Here is a 19,057-nt window from a genome sequence, read left to right as displayed (position 1 = left end):
ACCCAGCTGTCACCCTGGATTCTCATGTCAGTTCTCTTGTTGGCTCTTCCTTCTTCCATCTCAGGAACGTTGCTAAGCTGTGTAACGTGATGAAGGAGCCATTTCTACCCTAACAGCTGTTTCCTTTTGACACAGTGTCAGTGTGTCTGAAACAGCCTGAAGGTCATACAGTCGTTTCTAAACTGTTTACATTCCAGCATGAAGACAGAAGAAAGAAGAATGAATTCTTTCCTTTTGATTAATCAAAGAACTCTATTTTAATAAAGCTAATCCATCAAAGTGTTAGTCAATATAACAAGATGTGACCGACCTGTTAAATTAAAATATTAATTATTTTATTATGATCTTAGAAATGAAGTAATGTAACTTTAAATGGTTCAACAGGACTCATTTCACGTAGTGTTAAAAGGACTTGACACATTTTTTCACTGATCCAATCAGAATCTTACAGATCTGACGGAGGCGTGCTTCTGACGGTGTTTGGTAATTTTCATTCAACAATAAACCAAAACATCCGAGGTATAAAACAGATGCCACGTCAGCTCTAATGCAGTTCAAAGTGTTCCAGAGCAAAATGACGGAGTGGCCAATCCTGAACTTTAACTCTTCAACCGAAAGAACCACGACAAGCTGAGAAAATCCAGTCGCTATAACAACAAGCAACGACAACAGCTCCTTTCAGAATAAAGCCGGGCATACACTGTGCGACTTTTTCACTTTTTTGAGCCGATTTTCCAGTCGTGCGAGTTTTGCGCCGAGCGGTCGTGTAGTGTACAGGGGGTATCGAGGGGCGATTAACACCACGTGACCAGCCGCCGATCAGCAGTCGTGAGGTCGCAGGGACTTCTGGTGTGTTTAATATTTCGCTCGTCCCTCGTGAGGGTATTGCACTGTTGAAGCGGCGCTGCGAGCAGCTGCGAGCAGCTACGATCCAAAAAAGTATCAGAACCGCTCACGGCGCATGCGCGCGCAATCCTGCATCAACGCCGGTCGCTCGCTATTTCCCTAATAACACACGCTGTTCGTTTTTGTTTCTACACGTTTTTTTACTCACAAAGATTGTCAAGAAAGCATGTTTGTCGTGTTCATGTCAAATTAAACTGATCACAAAACACAGATTCACTTTCTTTATTTCGTTTTCTTCATCCAAACCCCATAAATCCCTGTGTGTCCTCCTGCAGCACTCCCGAAGGACAACAGGCAAGACAAAAAAGTCTGACGTGTTGAGTAAAAACTGCTATTTTTAGCACATTTTTAGGGCCGACGTGTTGCTACCAGACGTACAGTGTGAGCAGTCAGGTCGCATGTGAGAACTGGGTCGTACAGTGTGAGCGCATGGCTCATGAGATCTGCCCTGCGAGGAAGTCGTACAGTTTGAGCTGAAGCTGAACGCTGCGAGTGAAAAAGTCGCACAGTGTACGCCCGGTTTAAGAGCTCCACTGACCCAGGCTGGGTCTGAACAGACGCCAAGACAAGAGTCGTGTGCCGGCAGTATCTCGAGACGGGTCTGGTCGGAACTAGGGATGCATCGATCCACATTTTTTCACTTCCGATTCTGATACCTGAATTTGGATATCTACCGATACCGATATTGTTTCGATGCTAGAGGAATATTTGTTTTAATGTCATTATGAGTATTATTATGGTTGATTTTATAAGGCTATAATAAACTCTTTTATACAAGAATAATATGTAATTGTGAGAAAGCCCTACAAGTAAGAGCCCAGCACCATGTCCCAAAAGATAAGTTGAGATAAGTGAGGTCATAAAACAACTAATTGTCTATCCTAAAAAAAAGCAACTAATGTTTCAAATTGAAATTTATTCAATTTCAAGGCAGGGTTACTGGACACAAGTGCAATATGCACAATCAAAGAAACAAACCCTTTCATTTGAACTAAACAGCCCAGGTCCAAATAATCACACTAGGCAGTAACACATTTTTAAAGTGTCAAACATGAAATGAAAAGGGTAAACTTCCATAAAACTACTTCAAATAAAGTAGAGGGCTGCTTTATCCAATCCCCACAAATTAAGTTCACAGTCTTTTGTAGCATCAAAAATGTAATTTTCAAGTAAAAAATCACACTATCAAAAAAAGTGCATCTGAAACTAATTCAGTAAGTCCTTGCTCATGTAGCAGTAAAAAAAACTAAAGTTTTCAAATGTTAAACATTTTGAATTAAAGAAAAGTGCATTGTAAACAAACATCAACAGTGTGCATCTGAAAAGTACAATTCAAGCGTTGGAGATTTGGCATTGAAGGTGACTTAGATAAAGTTAACAGTCTGTCAGAGTCCGGAACTATTCTTGGAAAAATAAAATAAAATGTAAATGCGTGAGGTACTTAAATGTTGTTCATCTAATCTCACTTAAACAATGACAGGTTCTTTCTGAGGAATATAAGCATTTCTGCTCTTTCTGCTGTCAGACGATTCCTTTTTTCATCCACAATATTGGATGCTGTACTAAACAGTCTTTCACTTTCAACACTCGTTGAAGGAGCACTCAGGAACTTTACTGCAACAGCAGCAAGGAGAGGAAAGCGGGCATGGTTGTCTGCCCAGTACTGGAAAGGGCTGTCTAGCTCACCCATTGTTGGTTCTTTCAAGTACATTTGCATCTGGATAACTGCTGCCTGGGTACCTTGTGCAGGTTCATCATGTTCCTCCAGAATTTTGTCATACAGACTGCTAAAGCTACTCTTACTTGTGGTAGGAGAACTAGCATCCACGTGAGCAACCTTTTCTGCTGGCTCTGGTTCTGGCTTCCTTGTCCCTGCTTTGTCAGCTGATGCCTTGGCCAGCGCTCGCTCCATCTCTTGCTTGAGGAGATTCTTTGCCATCCTGGCAGCTTCTCCCCCAGTAAAGAATCTGACACAAAAAACAAAATGGGTTGAGTACAACTTTATTTGTTGCTGCTGCAAGAGCCTGGCCTGCCTGCCAGACCCATAGAGATAATACACATTATATTTAAACTTAGACAATATTAATAATTAATGCATTAATAAAATATGCCTCACCTGTCCTTGTAACGAGCATCCAGTAGAGTCGCAACAGCGTAGAGGGATTTACTTTCGATGCTGCTGAATCGCCTGTTGACAGCTTGGAGGAGTGTGCTCTTCGTTGTTTTGATGCCGCTGTCGGTACTGTTCTCATCTGCTAGCAGACGTTTTAAAACAGCGACGGCTGGGATAACGTCGGCTGCAGTGGAGGTCGCTGAGCTGATTTTCCTCGTCAACTCCTCGAACGGTTCCAGCACGGTCACAGTTTTTTCCAGTAAACCCCACTCGTTGGCTGATAAAGTTGCGGGTAAGTTGTAGTCGGCAGCATAAGCGCAGAGAGCTCGCTTCTCAGTCAGAAGGCGCTTGACCATGTAGAAAGAGCTATTCCATCTTGTCTGGACGTCTTGAACGAGACGAGCTGGAGTGGATGTGGTTCCCGCTCCCTGCATTTCACGCTGCAGGTCTTCCAAGCGAGACTGCGCCAGTTGGGAATGCTTGAAATGTGCGACAATCTTTCGGCTGTTTGCTAATGCATCGCTAACACTGCGTTGCAGCATCAGCCCTTCATGCACTACAAGCTGCAGCGTGTGAGCAAAACATCCCAGGCTAGGAACTGCCATGTCTTCCAAAGTGGCTTACTTGCGTTGTCCCGTAGAATGACGTGCACCTTTTCCAGAGGAATCCCCCAGTTATTTAGCATCTCGGCAATGGCGGCTGCGATTGTAGCTCGGTTGTGTGAACCCCGCACTTTTTGACCTGAAGCACCGCGCAACAGAAGTGATGTGTCCCGGAGTCAACCCAGTGCACTGTAAGACTTATCAGTGACATTGGGAGGACATCTGAAGTCCAAATATCTGTAGTGAAGCTCCGGGCTGGAACTCCTTTCAGCTTCCCGGCTAACTTGGCTGACACTCGGTTGTATAGTTCAGGTAGCGCTGTCTCTGATAAATATGTCCTGGAGGGTAAACTGTACCTTGGCTCCAAGTGTTCAATCAGGCTGCGAAATCCCTCATTTTCCACCACTGATAGCGGTTGGTCATCAAGTACAATGAAGTTGAGCAGCTTTTCTGTAATCCCCATGGCTTTAACATTGTCTGCGGGGAGTTTACTTTGCTTCTTGAATGACTCCAGTAGTGATTCTTGGTGTCGCTTTTCTCCTTTCTGCCACCTCGTTAAAAACTTGTCGTGCTCCCTCGGGTGGTGTTTTTTCAAATGTTTGATTAAATTAGTAGTGTTGAAAGTTGCGACGGAGGTTCTTGCTTTGCGGAGCTTCCAGAATAAAATATTTCCACACAGCGGACATTTCGTGGATAAAAGTTTGGCGCTGCTCATGCTAGCCAGCTACCTGTAAACTGCGGTGAGTGGACTTCCTGAAAGGAGCCGCATCATCTGGGCACAGAGGACGCCTCCCAGCCCGGGATGTCTTATTTAGACATTACACAAGAGATAATTCTGGATCGGAAATTTGTGCAGATTGTGTCGGAATTTTCCGATCCGTGATTTAAGTCCAAATCGGAGCCCGATTCCGATACTGGATCAGATCTGCCCAATCCCTAGTCGGAACCGCAGCTCTGCTACCAGCTCGGTGTCCAGAGAGGGTCCGGGTGGACCTCGGCATTCCTGATCTCACAGAGGACTTCCACCAGGCAGGTAGGAGCGGCTTAATGGTGTCTCATGCAGTTCTGAAACGAACCCCAGCTTATTCCAAACCAACATCTTCAGTTCCCGTCAGAACTAATCGCTTCTTTGGATTTGCAGATTCTGATTTACATGACACGTCATCCATTCACCGCCTCATCCATTTTTAGTCGCACTATACACTTAGTTCTTAAATAAGCCTAGTTTAATTGTTAGTAATAAAATTTCTTAACTTTTAAACTTGACTCGTTCTATTCTGTTGTCTCTGAGTGAATACATAACGGTTACATGATCTCTGCATTAAAAAGACCCGATCTTCTGGTTTAACCAACCCCGATCCATGAGGCGGATTTCATATTTCCTATGGAATCCCACGCCTTACGGCTCATTAATTAAAATGTAAGAACCTCATTTTTCCCTTACAGCTGAGTCCCATTCTGTCCCGCTCTGAACTTGAGACTGTTCTCCACACCTTCATCTCTTCACGCTTAGACTACTGTAACTCTCTTTTCACGTGTCTGAGCAGAACCTCCCTGAACCGTCTACAGGTGGTTCAGAACGCCTGTGCTCGGCTTCTGACCAAGTCCTCCAAACACACCCACATCACCCCGATTCATGAAAAAAACACTAAAACTGAGTTATTTTCTAGAAAAGACTTTTTTTTTTGCCTGGGGTGTTTAGTACAAATCAGTTTTGATTATGTTATGAAATATCTAAACTTGAGATTTTTTTGCATTTATAGTTTTTACATAGCAACAGATTTAAAATTTACTATACACTCGAGCCATTAGAGGACAAAAACGTCCCATTGACTTTAATGCACACCACAGTTTTTGATCCTGTATCATCTGCAACAAATAATCATGCTTTCTGTGATGTTATGGTTTCATTTTGGACAAAAGTAGAATTCAGTCATGTCTCCATATGTTGCCCAGGCGAGAAAGTTTACACATTTCTTTAGATCTTCTGCTGTTTTTATTGAAGTCAAAAGGCCAACCTGACCTCTGATAAGTAAATAAAACACAGTTTGACTCTCCTACTGAACTTCAAAGTGTAGAAAACAAAAACAATTAGTATGTTTATGCACCTGCCACATTCAAACTCCTTGTAGTCTGGTTATCTGGTCATTTCACTTCTGTGAAAGCCACGGAGCTAAATGAAGAGGCATCTCTCTGTGGAACAAGTTCTGGATCAGCTCCTGCAGCCTGATACTCCTGGAGAAAATGAGGAGAGTGAAACATCTTCAGTGGACTTTGAGGTGGAGTCAGACCATTCTGTTTCCTTGACTTCTTCTCCTGACCTGTCCAGTGAAAGAGAAGGGAGGACAACGGATCCTGCTCCAGGATGGATTTCTAAAAGTGGGCAAGTCTGGTTTCCTACTAACACAGAAACTTCCCACTATGTTCCTGCTGCAAGATGTTTGAATCCTGGGCCAACACGTTACACCATCACACGTATTTACGATGTGGTATCCTCCTTTGATTTATTCTTCACTCCAGAAATGACTGAAATCATCGTCAACATGACAAATCTAAATGGAAGACGTGTGGTGAAGAACTGGTGGGATATTGATGACATCGCAGTGAGAGCATACATTGGGCTCCTGATTTTGGCTGGTGTGTACCAGTCCAAAGGGGAATCCACCTGCAGCCTTTGGGATGACCACTGTGGACGTGCAATCTTCCTGGCCACCATGAGTCACACCAAATTCAAGATGATCAACTCCACCCTCCGGTTTGATGATGAGCTGAACAGGCCTTCCCGTCTCAGGCAGGACAAGCTGGCCCCTATCCGCTCGATTTGGGACATGTGGACCCATCGCCTCCAAATGCTTTTCAACACTGGGTTAGATGTGTGTGCTGATGAGCAGCTTGTCCCTTTCAGAGGCAGGTGCAAGTTTCGCCAACATATGCCAAGTAAACCAGCAAAGTACGGATTGAAACTCTGGGTCACTGCTGATGTTGCCACTTCCTATGCCTGCAAGTGTCAGGTTAACACAGGGAAAGCTGCTGGTGAGGCTGCAGAGGTCGGCCAGGGAAAACGTGTCATTTTGGAGATGACCGAAGAGCTCCAAGGAGTCACTTCACATGCATGCATTCACACTTCTGCCCTTTCATAACAAACTGAACTACAAAGAGTTTGGATGTGCCTGAGCTCCAGCCAGGTGCATAAACATATTGTTTTTGTTTTCTACCCTTTGATGTTCAGTAGGAGAGTGAAACTGTGTTTTGTTTACATGCTGAGCTTCTGACTTCAATAAAAACAGCAGAAGATTTATAGAAATGTGTAAACTTTCTCGCCTGGGCAACATATGAAGAAATGACTGAATTTGGTGGTGAACAGTAAAAATCATAAATTTGACCACTTTTGTCAAAAATGAAACCATTACATCACAGAAAGCATGAATATTTGCTGCAGATAATGCAGGATCAAAAACTGTGGTTTGCATTGAAGTCAATGGGACGTTTTTGTCCATAACAGGCACAAGAGGGTGGTAAATTTTAAATCTGCTGCTACACAAAAACGAAAAAAGCATAAAATGTGATATTTTGCCAGACTTGACATATCCAAGGCTAATTCCATGCTGTCGTTCTTTTTAAAACACAGAAACGGTTTCGTTACCTGTTTTTTTAGAAAATAACTCTGTGCTGTTTTTTTTTTTTTTTTTTTCTTCATAAATTACATCAATGACTTTGAGTATTCAAACTGGCATTTCATGGGTTAAAAGCTTCAAAATGATTGAATTTTTTTATGTTTCAGCAGGGCTGAAGTTGTTCAACAGATCTATGAAAAAAAAAGTAAAACAAAAAAAAACATTAATGTATACATTTTTATAGCCACTTTTACAAGCGAACGTTTTTGTATGAAAATTAAAGTGAAGCCTGAGGGTTAAGGCTCATATGATTTATAGAGGCTCAAAGTTCAGTTTCCAGTTGTAAATACATTTCATTCTAGGGATGCACCGATCAGGTTTTTTGCTGCCGATCACCGATACCGATATCAAAGAATGCTGATCACCGATACCGATCACCGATACCGATCACGTGGATTGGCCAGAAATTTTCTACAACATTATAATGAGTGCTACAAACTACATAATCTGGGAATAAAGGAAATGTAACCTAATCTAAAATGGTCTGTATTAGGGTTGTCATGGTGTGAAAATTTAACCTCACTGTTATTGTGACCAAAATTACCACGGTTTTCGGTATTATCACGGTATTTTTTTTAAACGTGCTACATTTTCACACAATTAAATAAACCCTGTATGTCAGGAAATATTGTCCTCAGTTTGTGTCTAAATTTTGCCTAAAATGTGTTATTTTGTAATTATGTTGTTCATTCGTTTACATTTTTCCCCTTTAGCCTTTAAAATACCAATATTTGTCCATAACTTCTTATTTTATGTCTGTTTGATGTCATCATTTAAAAATATTAGATCAGATGATACTTAGTACTCAAGTAGCCTTCTAATCAGATACTTTTTTACCCTTACTTGAGTAATAATCCCTATATCAGGAGAATATTGTCCTCGGTTTGGGTCCTTCCAGTGAGCTTTGCAGATGTGGGAAAATGTCATCAGGCAGTAATCGTTGTTAAATTCATAATTATTCTCGGAGAGAGACCAACTCTTATCTGCCCCTGGGAGCCCCGTAATGCATAGCGTCATTTCAACATGGGGGTGTCCGCGACACGGTTTATATGCAGGTAGCGGCGCTGCGGCTGCTTTATATAGCGACTCGTTGCGTTCTCCCTCAACCCAAAGCCTCGGATCACGCATTTTAGCTAAAACGCTAACGTTAACTTGCCTTGCGTTGACTGTAGAGTTGTGGGTGATGGTCACGCAGATGTGTCATGAGATCTGAAGCGTTGCTGCCTTTCACAGACACTTTTTCTGCTCGCGCTGCAAACAGGATAGCCGTCCGTCCGTCTTCTATAAACTCCCTTGGCATTCTTCAAATATCTAAAATATGCCCGTACTTCCGACTTTGTCTTCTTTGAGGGATAATAAATGTCCTCCTGAGCGCTGCCGTCTCCTCCTTTGACCATTATTTCAGCTTTAGCTGCAAGAAAGTTTTGTTGTAAACAAAGCGTGCATGTGCCGCCGGCAACTTCAGCCGATGATACGGTGGCTGGTAAGGGTCACCGCGCCTACACCGCAGCCACGGTAAACCCACCAACATAATATAGTTTTTTTAAAAACAAGACGGTTATTATTATTGTCAACTTTTTTTTTTACCGGGGTTTACCGCTACACTGGTTACCGTGACAACCCTACCTGATCGGTTTGCTTTGATCTATTTTGAAAATTCCGATCAAAACCGATAGGGGCGCTATCGGCCGATTACGATCAAATGCCGATCCATCGGTGCATCCCTATTTCATTCTACTGTCAGTTTAAAGAAATAATACAACTGTTATATGTGTGAAAACACAGTTACAGCTGTCTGTAATTCACATAATATGTTTCTGTGTTTTCTACAGATTTTCAACAGGTGGTTCTGGTTAAATAAGAAGCTTCAGAAGAACAGAGTGCTCGTGTCAACCACCAGCACCTAGATTTTCTCCACAAAAAGGAGGAACAGGAGAAACTCTGGTCTAGTATGGAGGGAGAGCATCTCCATTTGAATAAGGAGACTGATGCTGCCAGGCTTCAATCCTTTAGCCAAAAAACACATTTAAACAAACACAAGAGAGTCCAGACAAAGCAGAAGAATTTTGCCTGTGAGCACTGTGGACAAAGGTTTCACCAAAAGACTAATTTAACCACACACATGAGCGTCCACACAGGAGAGAAGCCTTTTGCTTGTGAGCTCTGTGGAACGAGATTTAGCCAAAAGACAACTTTAAACGGTCACATGAGAGTCCACACTGGAGATAAGCCCTTTCCTTGTGAGCTCTGTGGACAAAGATTTAGCCGAAAGTCAACTTTAAACAGTCACATGAGAGTCCACACTGGAGATAAGCCCTTTCCTTGTGAACTCTGTGGAACGAGATTTAGCCAAAAGGAACATTTAAACAGTCACATGAGAGTCCACACTGGAGATAAGCCCTTTCCTTGTGAACTCTGTGGAACGAGATTTAGCCGAAAGACACATTTAAACCGTCACATGAGAGTCCACACAGGAGAGAAATCTTTTGTCTGTGAGCTCTGTGGTAATAGATTTAGTGAAAAGGGAAGTTTAAACACACACATGAGAGTCCACACTGGACAGAAGCCTTTTGCTTGTGGGCTCTGTGGAACAAGATTTAGCGGAAAGTCAACTTTAAACAGTCACATGAGAGTCCACACTGGAGAGAAGCCTTTCGCCTGTGAGCTCTGTGGTAATAGATTTAGTGAAAAGGGAAGTTTAAACACACACATGAGAGTCCACACTGGACAGAAGCCTTTTGCTTGTGAGCTCTGTGGTAATAGATTTAGTGAAAAGGGAAGTTTAAACAAACACATGAAAGTCCACACAGGAGAGAAGCCATTCGCCTGTGAGCTCTGTGGTAATAGATTTAGTGAAAAGGGAAGTTTAAACAAACACATGAGAGTCCACACTGGAGAGAAGCCTTTTGCTTGTGAGCTCTGTGGACAAAGATTTAGCCAAAAGTCAACTTTAAACAGTCACATGAGAGTTCACACTGAAGAGAAGCCTTTCGCCTGTGAGCTCTGTGTTAATAGATTTAGTGAAAAGGGAAATTTAAACAAACACATGAGAGTCCACACTGGAGAGAAGCCTTTCGCCTGTGAGCTCTGTGTTAATAGATTTAGTGAAAAGGGAAGTTTAAACAAACACATGAGAGTCCACACTGGAGAGAAGCCCTTTCCTTGTGAGCTTTGTGAAAAGAAATTTAGCTTAAAGTCAAATTTAAACAGTCACATGAGAGTCCACACTGGACAGAAGCCTTTTGCTTGTGAGCTCTGTGTAAAAAGATTTAGCCAAAAGACACATTTAAACAAACACATGAGAGTCCACACTGGAGAGAAGCCTTTCGCCTGTGAGCTCTGTGGTAATAGATTTAGTGAAAAGGGAAGTTTAAACAAACACATGAGAGTCCACACTGGAGAGAAGCCCTTTCCTTGTGAGCTTTGTGAAAAGAAATTTAGCTTAAAGTCAAATTTAAACAGTCACATGAGAGTCCACACTGGACAGAAGCCTTTCGCCTGTGAGCTCTGTGTAAAAAGATTTAGCCAAAAGACACATTTAAACAAACACATGAGAGTCCACACTGGCTTTTCGCCTGTGAGTTCGGTGGAAAAGATTTAACCCAAAAGATCAGTTTAAACGGTCACAAAAGAGTCCATAAAGGACAGAAGCCTTTTGCTTGTGAGCTCTGTGGACGAAGGTTTAGCTGAAATAAAACTTTAAACAATCATCTAAGCATCCACTAGGGCTGAACGATCTATTGCAGGGGTCTCCAACCTTTTTTGGCCCGTGAGCTACTTTTACACAATGAAGTACAGCAGAGTTACTGCCATATGATTTATTTACATTGATACTTTCCATGTGTGAATGTGCTTATGTTAAACATGCTATGCTTACTGTATTAACATGCATTGTACTCACAAGTTGATTTCTCTGTATTTCAGTACATCAGTATATATATTAAAAGTATAAGTAAACTAGTGACATTCTGAAAACCAAATTAAACAAAACATATTTAGTTTTTTAAACTAATCGGATACTTTCAGATAATGAATAACAAATCTACTTCATGTGAATGATTTGGTCATTTTTTTTAGAAGTTAAGTAACATACCCTAAATCCTCTAATACAGGCCTGTATTCATTTAACGGCCGGGTCTCATATTTTGGCCGGTGTCTGAGTCGGCGGAGGTGAATAATGGCTGGTCTCTTATTGTGGCCGGGTGGAATGTGGTAACAAGCAAGTACGGGGGCGGTTGTGTCATCGTCTCACTTTTGATTTGCCAGTGATAGACCGCGAGGGTAACTTTAACCGTGCGGAGACGAAGAGGAGGCGAAAATTTGATATCAAGTTCAAAGAGAACATGCGCTGCAGAACACTGGGGAGCAATAGGGGTTGTATGAACTAGTCGACTTCACTATAGTGACTTTTTATGTCTGTCATTGACTAGTCGCTGTCACGTGATAATGACCGGCAAGATGCAGCCCTCGGAAAAGACAGCAGCCTGCTGTCAGCAGGTGACAAGCTCCTGCTTTCTGGGGGGGCAACGCGCTGTGCCAGAGCGTCAGTACTGACACGCGATCGTGGGTTTCGCTGCTGTGGAGCGGGGCGCATCACCTTGTCCTCCGGTGACGCACCGATCACTGATGCGGCCGCCAAGCAGGGAGCACTCCGCTGTTTTTGCAGTCGGTAGATCTGCGTCCTGAGCACGGCCACAGTAACGTTATCAAATCAGGTGTCGCCACCTCAAAAACTAATTTAACACGCGATCGTTCATGTCGGTTCATTTCCATTAATGTTTTCTGGTAGATCTTTTAGAACTGCAGTTCAAAGGTAACTCATAAGGTGAATATATATGAACCCAGTTAGCAGTTTCTCTTTAGGATTGAGAGGAGATGCAGGAAGATGATAAACAGGCAGGACAGAAAAATAGTCAAATAAAAACAAGTTAGTTTTTATACCTGGTTGCAACAAACAGACACCATTGAAGGTAATCAGAAGTGAGGAACAGAAAATGAAATAATTATTTTAATGTTTAGAGCAGCAGGAACTCCGAGAGGCTGCAAGCGCGTCAGTGAGTTTGCGTCCGCTGCGCAGGGGGAGGGGGGAGAGGGCTGAAGCAGAAACTACCATTGTTAAAAGAAATGTGTTTAACTTTGAAAATGTGAGCGCAATTTTAATTGTCAAAAACTCCAGCGAACCATTAGTTCATTTTGCTCAAATAGAAATAGAGGCCTGCCTCTAATACTGGCCCTCCTTCCAATAAAGGCCTGGAGCTTGATGAGCTTGAGTCAAATACAGGCCTGGGCCTGTATTAGAGGATTTACAGTAACTTTTTAAGCGCACAGGAACAGCTAACCTGTAAAGCTGATGATATTTTAAATAAAATACAAGCTAAATGTGATGAAAACACAAAAGTCTAAATAGTTTGAATTGAAGTAAAAATTTAAAATCAGAAATAAGACTTGTTCCTGCTCTCCTGATGTACTGAATAATTTTTATGGGGTTTTTTTTTTTTGGTCATGAAAGTTAAGTTTTGCTGCGTTTATTGCTGACAATATGAAGGTTGGAGGTTTATCCTTTTTTCTGCATCTTGTAGTTTTTTTTCTCCGCACGTCTCTAAATAAAGTAAAATTTTCTAGTGCAGAGTGGAGACAACCCATAGAAGCACTGATTTGATCTCATTTCAGAGAAAAATATAACAGGTTAGATGCACCTAATAAATAAAATTATAACAAACTCAGGAATCTGTTTCTTTTCTTCACTGTTCAGGTGCTGAGAATATCACTAATGCGGATCAAAGGAGATCCACAAATGAATGCACCTCTTAGTAGGGCTGCTCGATTATGGCAAAAATAATAATCACGATTATTGTGACTGAAATTGAGATCACGATTATTTAGGACGATTTTTCTATTCATGTTGATTTTATTTGTTTTTATTCAGTCATAAAATTGTTCAGGGCACAATCAGGACAAAAAGAAATAAGAAACAAGATGATCACTATAATAACTCCTGATTCCCAGTATAAAAAGACCAATATACCAACACATTCTCACACCCTAAGCGTCGGAAACAAACGCTTGGTCAGCCACCCTCCACGTCAGACCCCAGACGCCAAAAGTGCCCTTTTTCGTTACTTATGTGCGAAAAGGGGGTTTTCCCTGCATATCCCAATGCAGCGTAAAACTGACGTGATTAGATGTCCGCTGATGCGGCACCGAACCAGCTCATTTAACCGCACCTAAACCTTAACGTTTCACTATTTATAACCTTCCCCTCTCCCTCATCCTAACCTTAACCCTCATTTAACCGATGCGGCACCGAACCAGCTTGTTTAACCGCACCTAAACGTTAAATGCGGCACCGGACCAGCTCCGCACCGAACCAGCTCGTTTAACCGCACCTAAACCTTAACGTTTCACTATTTATAACCTTCCCCTCACCCTCATCCTAACCTTAACCCTCATTTAACCGATGCGGCACCGAACCAGCTCGTTTAACCGCACCTATACGTTAAATGCGGCACCGGACCAGCTCCGCACCGAACCAGCTCATTGAACCTCACCTAAACCTTAACGTTTCACTATTTATAACCTTCCCCTCTCCCTCAACCTAACCTTAACCCTCTTGCTACCTAAAACGTTACTCTCACTGTGATCAAGCGTTTGTTTCATATGCATTCTGACTCTGACTGACAGTCAGTTTTCGTATTTGCCGCCCAACGGGAACGTTAGAACATACCATCTGGCGAGGGGGAGGGTACACATACCCTCTACTTTAAACCTCCACCGTGGTAGTTGAAACCTCCCCCTCGCGTTGGCTTGGTCCAAACTCGACCAATGACGAGGCGGCTCCTGCCGTTCACTTTTACAGCCGTTCACAGCCGGCTTTTAGAGCGATCGACACATCACTAACGCGTTCGCTAGCAAGATGGTTAAGGTTAGGATAGGGGTGAGGGGAAGGTTAAATAAGAAGATAAGGTTAAATAAGAGGATAAGGTTAAGGTGATGTACAATGAGCTTGTTTGGTGCCCTGGCTGCGGACATCCAATCACGTCAGTTTTACACTGCATTGGGATCTGCAGTCAAATAAGGGAAAAAACCCTTTTCGCACATAACGAAAAAGGGCACTTTGGGCATCAGGGGTCTGACGTGGATGGTGGCTGACCAAGCGTTTGTTTTTGACGCGCTGTGAGTGAGAATGTGTTGAATATACTTATAGCTCATAGTTTATGACCCAAGGGCTATAGACCTTGGTTTAACTCATGTAAGTTTAACCAGTACAGACCCAAAAACCAATATCTTGCAAATACTGACAGCAAGAATTATACAGTGGCATTTATAACAAATAAATGCAAATAAATTGATGTTCACAAAATGATGCATAACATTTATTGAGCCGTGTCAAGGTGCTGTAGGAGAGTGCACTAGCACCGTGTCCTCAGAGAGATTAGTTATTATTTATCAGCGTGAGGAACTTATTTCTACCTTATTTATAAACTATGTATTTACAAGTAAATCAGTTAATGTAATAAATGTCCCAACCACAGCTGCACCCCCCACCCCCAACCCGGTCTCACAGCAATCAGGACAAGCTGCACGTATGTTTAGCACGCCGCACGCGCACATTTAGCCGTTTTTAGCGGCTCAGGAGTCCGCAGGTACGGTGTGTGTCACTCACTCTGGTTAATCGAACAGGGAGCCGGCTCCGAGAGCTGTTTCTTTAGCGACTGACACATCACTGCATCATTCCCTTTCAGGGTCCGAAATTAAATTTTTTACTCACCGGCCAAGTTGGCTGGTAGATGATGAAAATCTACCGGCCAAGCATATTTTTTACCGGCCAAAATTCTAAATGATTTAGATCTACCTAAAGCATGTAATTCTATATAATGTTGATTCCAAACAGAGTGACAAAATAATTAAAACATCAATTAATAAGAAAAACAACTCTTTTGTCATTTTTACTATTTATTTATTTTTAGAGATGTTTTCATGAACTCTTTCATTGAAATCTAGTCAGACTCCTTGTTTTTTCTGTCCATGAAGTCTGGCCTCCTGCTTCTGACACCGTCTGTGGGCCAAAGCATTACAGCCTCATTTGGGTCATAGTCCTTGATCTCTGGAGAACACAGCTGCACCATGAGAATATCTGAAAGTCACGGTAACCGGTGTAGCGGTAAACCCCGGTAAAGAAGTTTACAATAATAATTACCGTCTTGTTTAAAAAAAAATTATTTCAGTGGATTACCGTGGCTGCGGTGTAGGCGCGGTGACCCTTACCAGCCACCGTATCATCTGCTGGAAGTTGCCGGCGGCACATGCGCACTTTGTTGTTTACGACCAAAACTTTCTTTCAGCTAAAGCTGAAATAATGGCCAGAGGAGACTGTAGAACTTGGGACATTTATTATCCCTCAAAGAAGACAAAGTGGGAAGTATGGGCATTTATTGGACATTTGAAGAATGCAGAGGGACAGTTGTCTGTGAAAGGCAGCAACGCTACGTGGCCATCATAATGTAGCCATTGTCTCACGACTCCGCCATCTCCGGTTCGCCACTTTTCACAAAATCTTCTGGTTGCCACTGGTCCTGGTGGTTTTTCTTCCAGCTCGACGAGTTTTCTTTTGGAAGGCTGGCTGACTCCAGTTAAAAACCGCCACATTTCACTGCTAGTTTTAACACGAAGCTAACTGCTAACTTGATAAACTGATTGAATGGGATAGGTGGAAATGACGTTGGATGCTGCGTTCACGTATCGCGTACGTTTGTGTACGTTGCATGCAGGCGGGAGGAGTATCACAAATCCATGGAAGATGACTGATAAACATAACTAATTTGGTGCAAACATTTACTCGCCAGGTGGCAGGTAGAGCAAAAAAATGTACTCGCCAAATGGAGCAATTTACTCGCATTTGGCGAGTGTTAATTTCGGACCCTGTTCCCTTTCCTAATGTCCTGAAGAACGGTCCGGAGCGCAGGCGGAGAGTTTAGCTAACCTGCAGGAAACATTGACGACAGTTATCCAGAAAGTAGCTAAGGGTTACCAGAGATGTTGCTGAGGTGTTCGTTAGGTACTTTTAAGATTTAAAAAGTCAAGAAGGGGGTCTGAGAAGCTGTTAGAAATAGCGTCAAAGTCGCCAAGTTGGCAACACCCTAGGAGGAGCGCTTCATCTGCAACTCAGGGCAGCGCAAGTGGGAGGAGCAAATAATCGGCTTGTTTTGTTTTTTATAATCTTTCAAAACTCAGATCGAAATCGTGATTAAAATTTGATTAATTGAGCAGCCCTACCTCTTAGTTATTATTTGGAGACTACATTTACTGTAGCTGGCAGAGGCAGAGATTTTTTCTATTGATACACGGAATTTACAGAATCATTTTAAATTTTAATAGGGGAAGACTGCAGGAGGGAGCGGTAAAATACAGGGGGTCCCCAGCAAAAACAAGAAACTTTACGAGTCTGATGAAAACCGCTGGTTTTCCATCAGGCAGTCACGGGGCAGCTCCAACGACCCAGTGGCTGTGCTGGGTCAATGTTATCGAGCTTAGTCCGGCTCGGCTGTGAGCGAGCTGAGGCGACGTCGTGCTCTGCTTAAGAAGAGGTGTTATTTTCCCGCTTCAGAAGAAGCGTTCAACGTGTTTTTACGCTTTCTCCGAGACTTGTTATGTCGCTAAGTTGTTAGCGCCGCGCGCTAACACGTCAATAGTGCAGCGTAGCCTGCTGGAGGTTTTAAGGGTTCAGATGAAAACACCCGACCTCTCAGGCTGCTCACACATCGATCTTAAGTTGCCACTGTTGCGCTCACATCGTAATACAGTATTAGATGCGGTTAAAGTCAGACATAAAAAAATAAATACATTTTACATGAATAAGTGATGATTATCCTGGTGGGGAGAGGAAATCCTGTCAAGATCGTCAACGCTCGTTTATCTTAATGCTATTGAAACATGTAAACCAAAAAGCATTATATCCACTGCTACCTTTATGCTGTAACTTCACCCTGCCCTGCCTGCTCCTCCTTGCTGCCTGCCAGCTGTGATCACAAGCGACAACATAGTAGTTCCCGCTGCTCCCTCGTGAAACAGATAAAAAAAATCAAAACTTGGGATCTTGTAGGCGTGGCGATTGGATTTCAGCCGTGGCGGGCCGCCACGGCTACGCCTATGTAAGGGAAACCCTGGTGCAGTTACTGTGTAAAGCAGTATTTACGAGGAATGATTAATAAAAATAAAAACTAGAATTGAACCTGAGTTACATAGTAATAACAATTTAAGACCTCAGAAACAATAATATACTAACTTACAAAGTAATTACCATGTAAGTACTAAGTAATTAGAGGACTGTAAAAGAAAGCGCTACCAATAATTGTACTTAATATGCTTTTATTTTTGTGTGCTATGTTCTGTGTCAATATTCTTTGATTTTATTTTACACAACATGATGTGACATTTTAACTATTTCATTTCACTTGTGATTGTTTTAACTATGTGAAGCACATTGGGCTACCGTTTTGTGTATGAAATGGGCTATATAATAAACTTGACTTGAGAGAGAGTTCACAATCATGTTTTGTTACTAAATGAGACACTCAGCTGAAACTGGGAGAAATATATGATGAATCTAAATCACAGGAGATGTCCAGAGTTTTTAAAGCCTGTGGTCATCATGTTGTGGGGACCACAAAGAGGCTACACTCACACCCAGTTCTTGGTACCACGGACGTATATATTGACTTGGGACTGTTTGTATGTAAATATTGTTGACTGCTTGGCCGCTTGATCAGAACCAGAAACGTATGTGTAACAGACCATCTGGGTGTTCAAGGGGCCGTATGTGGAGGGCCACACAGAGGCTACGCTCACACCCAGTTCTTTGGACTGTTTGTATGTAGATGTAGCAGGACTGGTTGGTGTCTCAACCAGGTAATCGGCCAGCCTATCACACATATTAATCAAACCAGCCCACCATTAAAACATATTACAGATGATAACAACTCTACTGCTTGTACTATAAGATTAATGCACACAATTTAATTTAAGACATTTAACTGCATGTGTGCGCGTGTGTGTTTGCACTGAATGTGTTTGTGCACATGGTTCACACGTGTGTAGGGTTAATCTACATACTAGAACTAACGCTGTTGCTATCAGCTTTGTTAGATTCTGAGAAAGACAAACAAGTTAACATATGAAGCTTCTATCATATATAAACATCTAGGATATTAATATAATCGATAGAAGTTCATACACCAACGAGCTTGGTTTATATTTAATCTACGGATTAATATTTAATTTAAGATGTTGAAATTAATAGCAAAAGTTTATTTATTAAACAGAAGACTTAATAAGGTTCTTTGCTGATTCAATAACTGAAAATGCACACCATTCTGTGTTTCATTCAAAGAAGAGTCAGGTTTAAAAATTTAAGAATTTATTACTAACAATTTCAAATCTGACAACTTAAAATAGACAATTAATGAATAACAATTTATAAATGTCAAATATGAACAACAATTTTGATATTAAAACTTGTTATTAAAGCAACCCCTGTGTCTGGATGGAAAACTAAGTGGAATGATGAGGTTTGGATGCGTGAATGAAATCTCAGAAGCTTTCTTTCAGAGGGAGAACGCGTTCTGGGTGAAACGTTGGTTTTGCAGCTAACTGATGGTTTCTTAGAGAGAACAACATCAGACACAATCTGTGTTCTACCTCACCGTTCAGACGACCCTCTGTGTGGATCTGGAGGTCTGGAGGATGTTGTCAGCCTCGGGGGTACT

The 19,057-nt window shown here is 42.1% G+C and overlaps 1 protein-coding gene across 6 annotated transcripts in view; it reads left to right on the top strand.

Annotated features, from left to right (window-relative positions):
• LOC129157297 (zinc finger protein 84) overlaps positions 1–19,057 on the top strand; it is a 70,619-nt gene that overhangs the window by 35,140 nt on the left and 16,422 nt on the right. For 3 of the 6 annotated variants that reach the window (XM_070542954.1, XM_070542952.1, XM_070542953.1), the window contains one exon: positions 9,128–17,832. The exons of the other annotated variants lie outside the window; for them this stretch is intronic. In XM_070542954.1, the coding sequence (XP_070399055.1) occupies positions 9,247–10,896 (1,650 nt within the window). In that variant the 5' untranslated portion in view covers positions 9,128–9,246 and the 3' untranslated portion in view covers positions 10,897–17,832. Of the gene's footprint in view, positions 1–9,127; positions 17,833–19,057 lie in introns of those variants that run through there. 6 annotated transcript variants of the gene reach the window in all.

This window comes from Nothobranchius furzeri, chromosome 12 (assembly GCF_043380555.1).
Source record: "Nothobranchius furzeri strain GRZ-AD chromosome 12, NfurGRZ-RIMD1, whole genome shotgun sequence".
Taxonomy (NCBI): domain Eukaryota; kingdom Metazoa; phylum Chordata; class Actinopteri; order Cyprinodontiformes; family Nothobranchiidae; genus Nothobranchius; species Nothobranchius furzeri.
The sequence above is the reverse complement of the archived record's forward strand: the minus strand, read 5'-3'. Positions and strand labels throughout refer to the sequence as shown.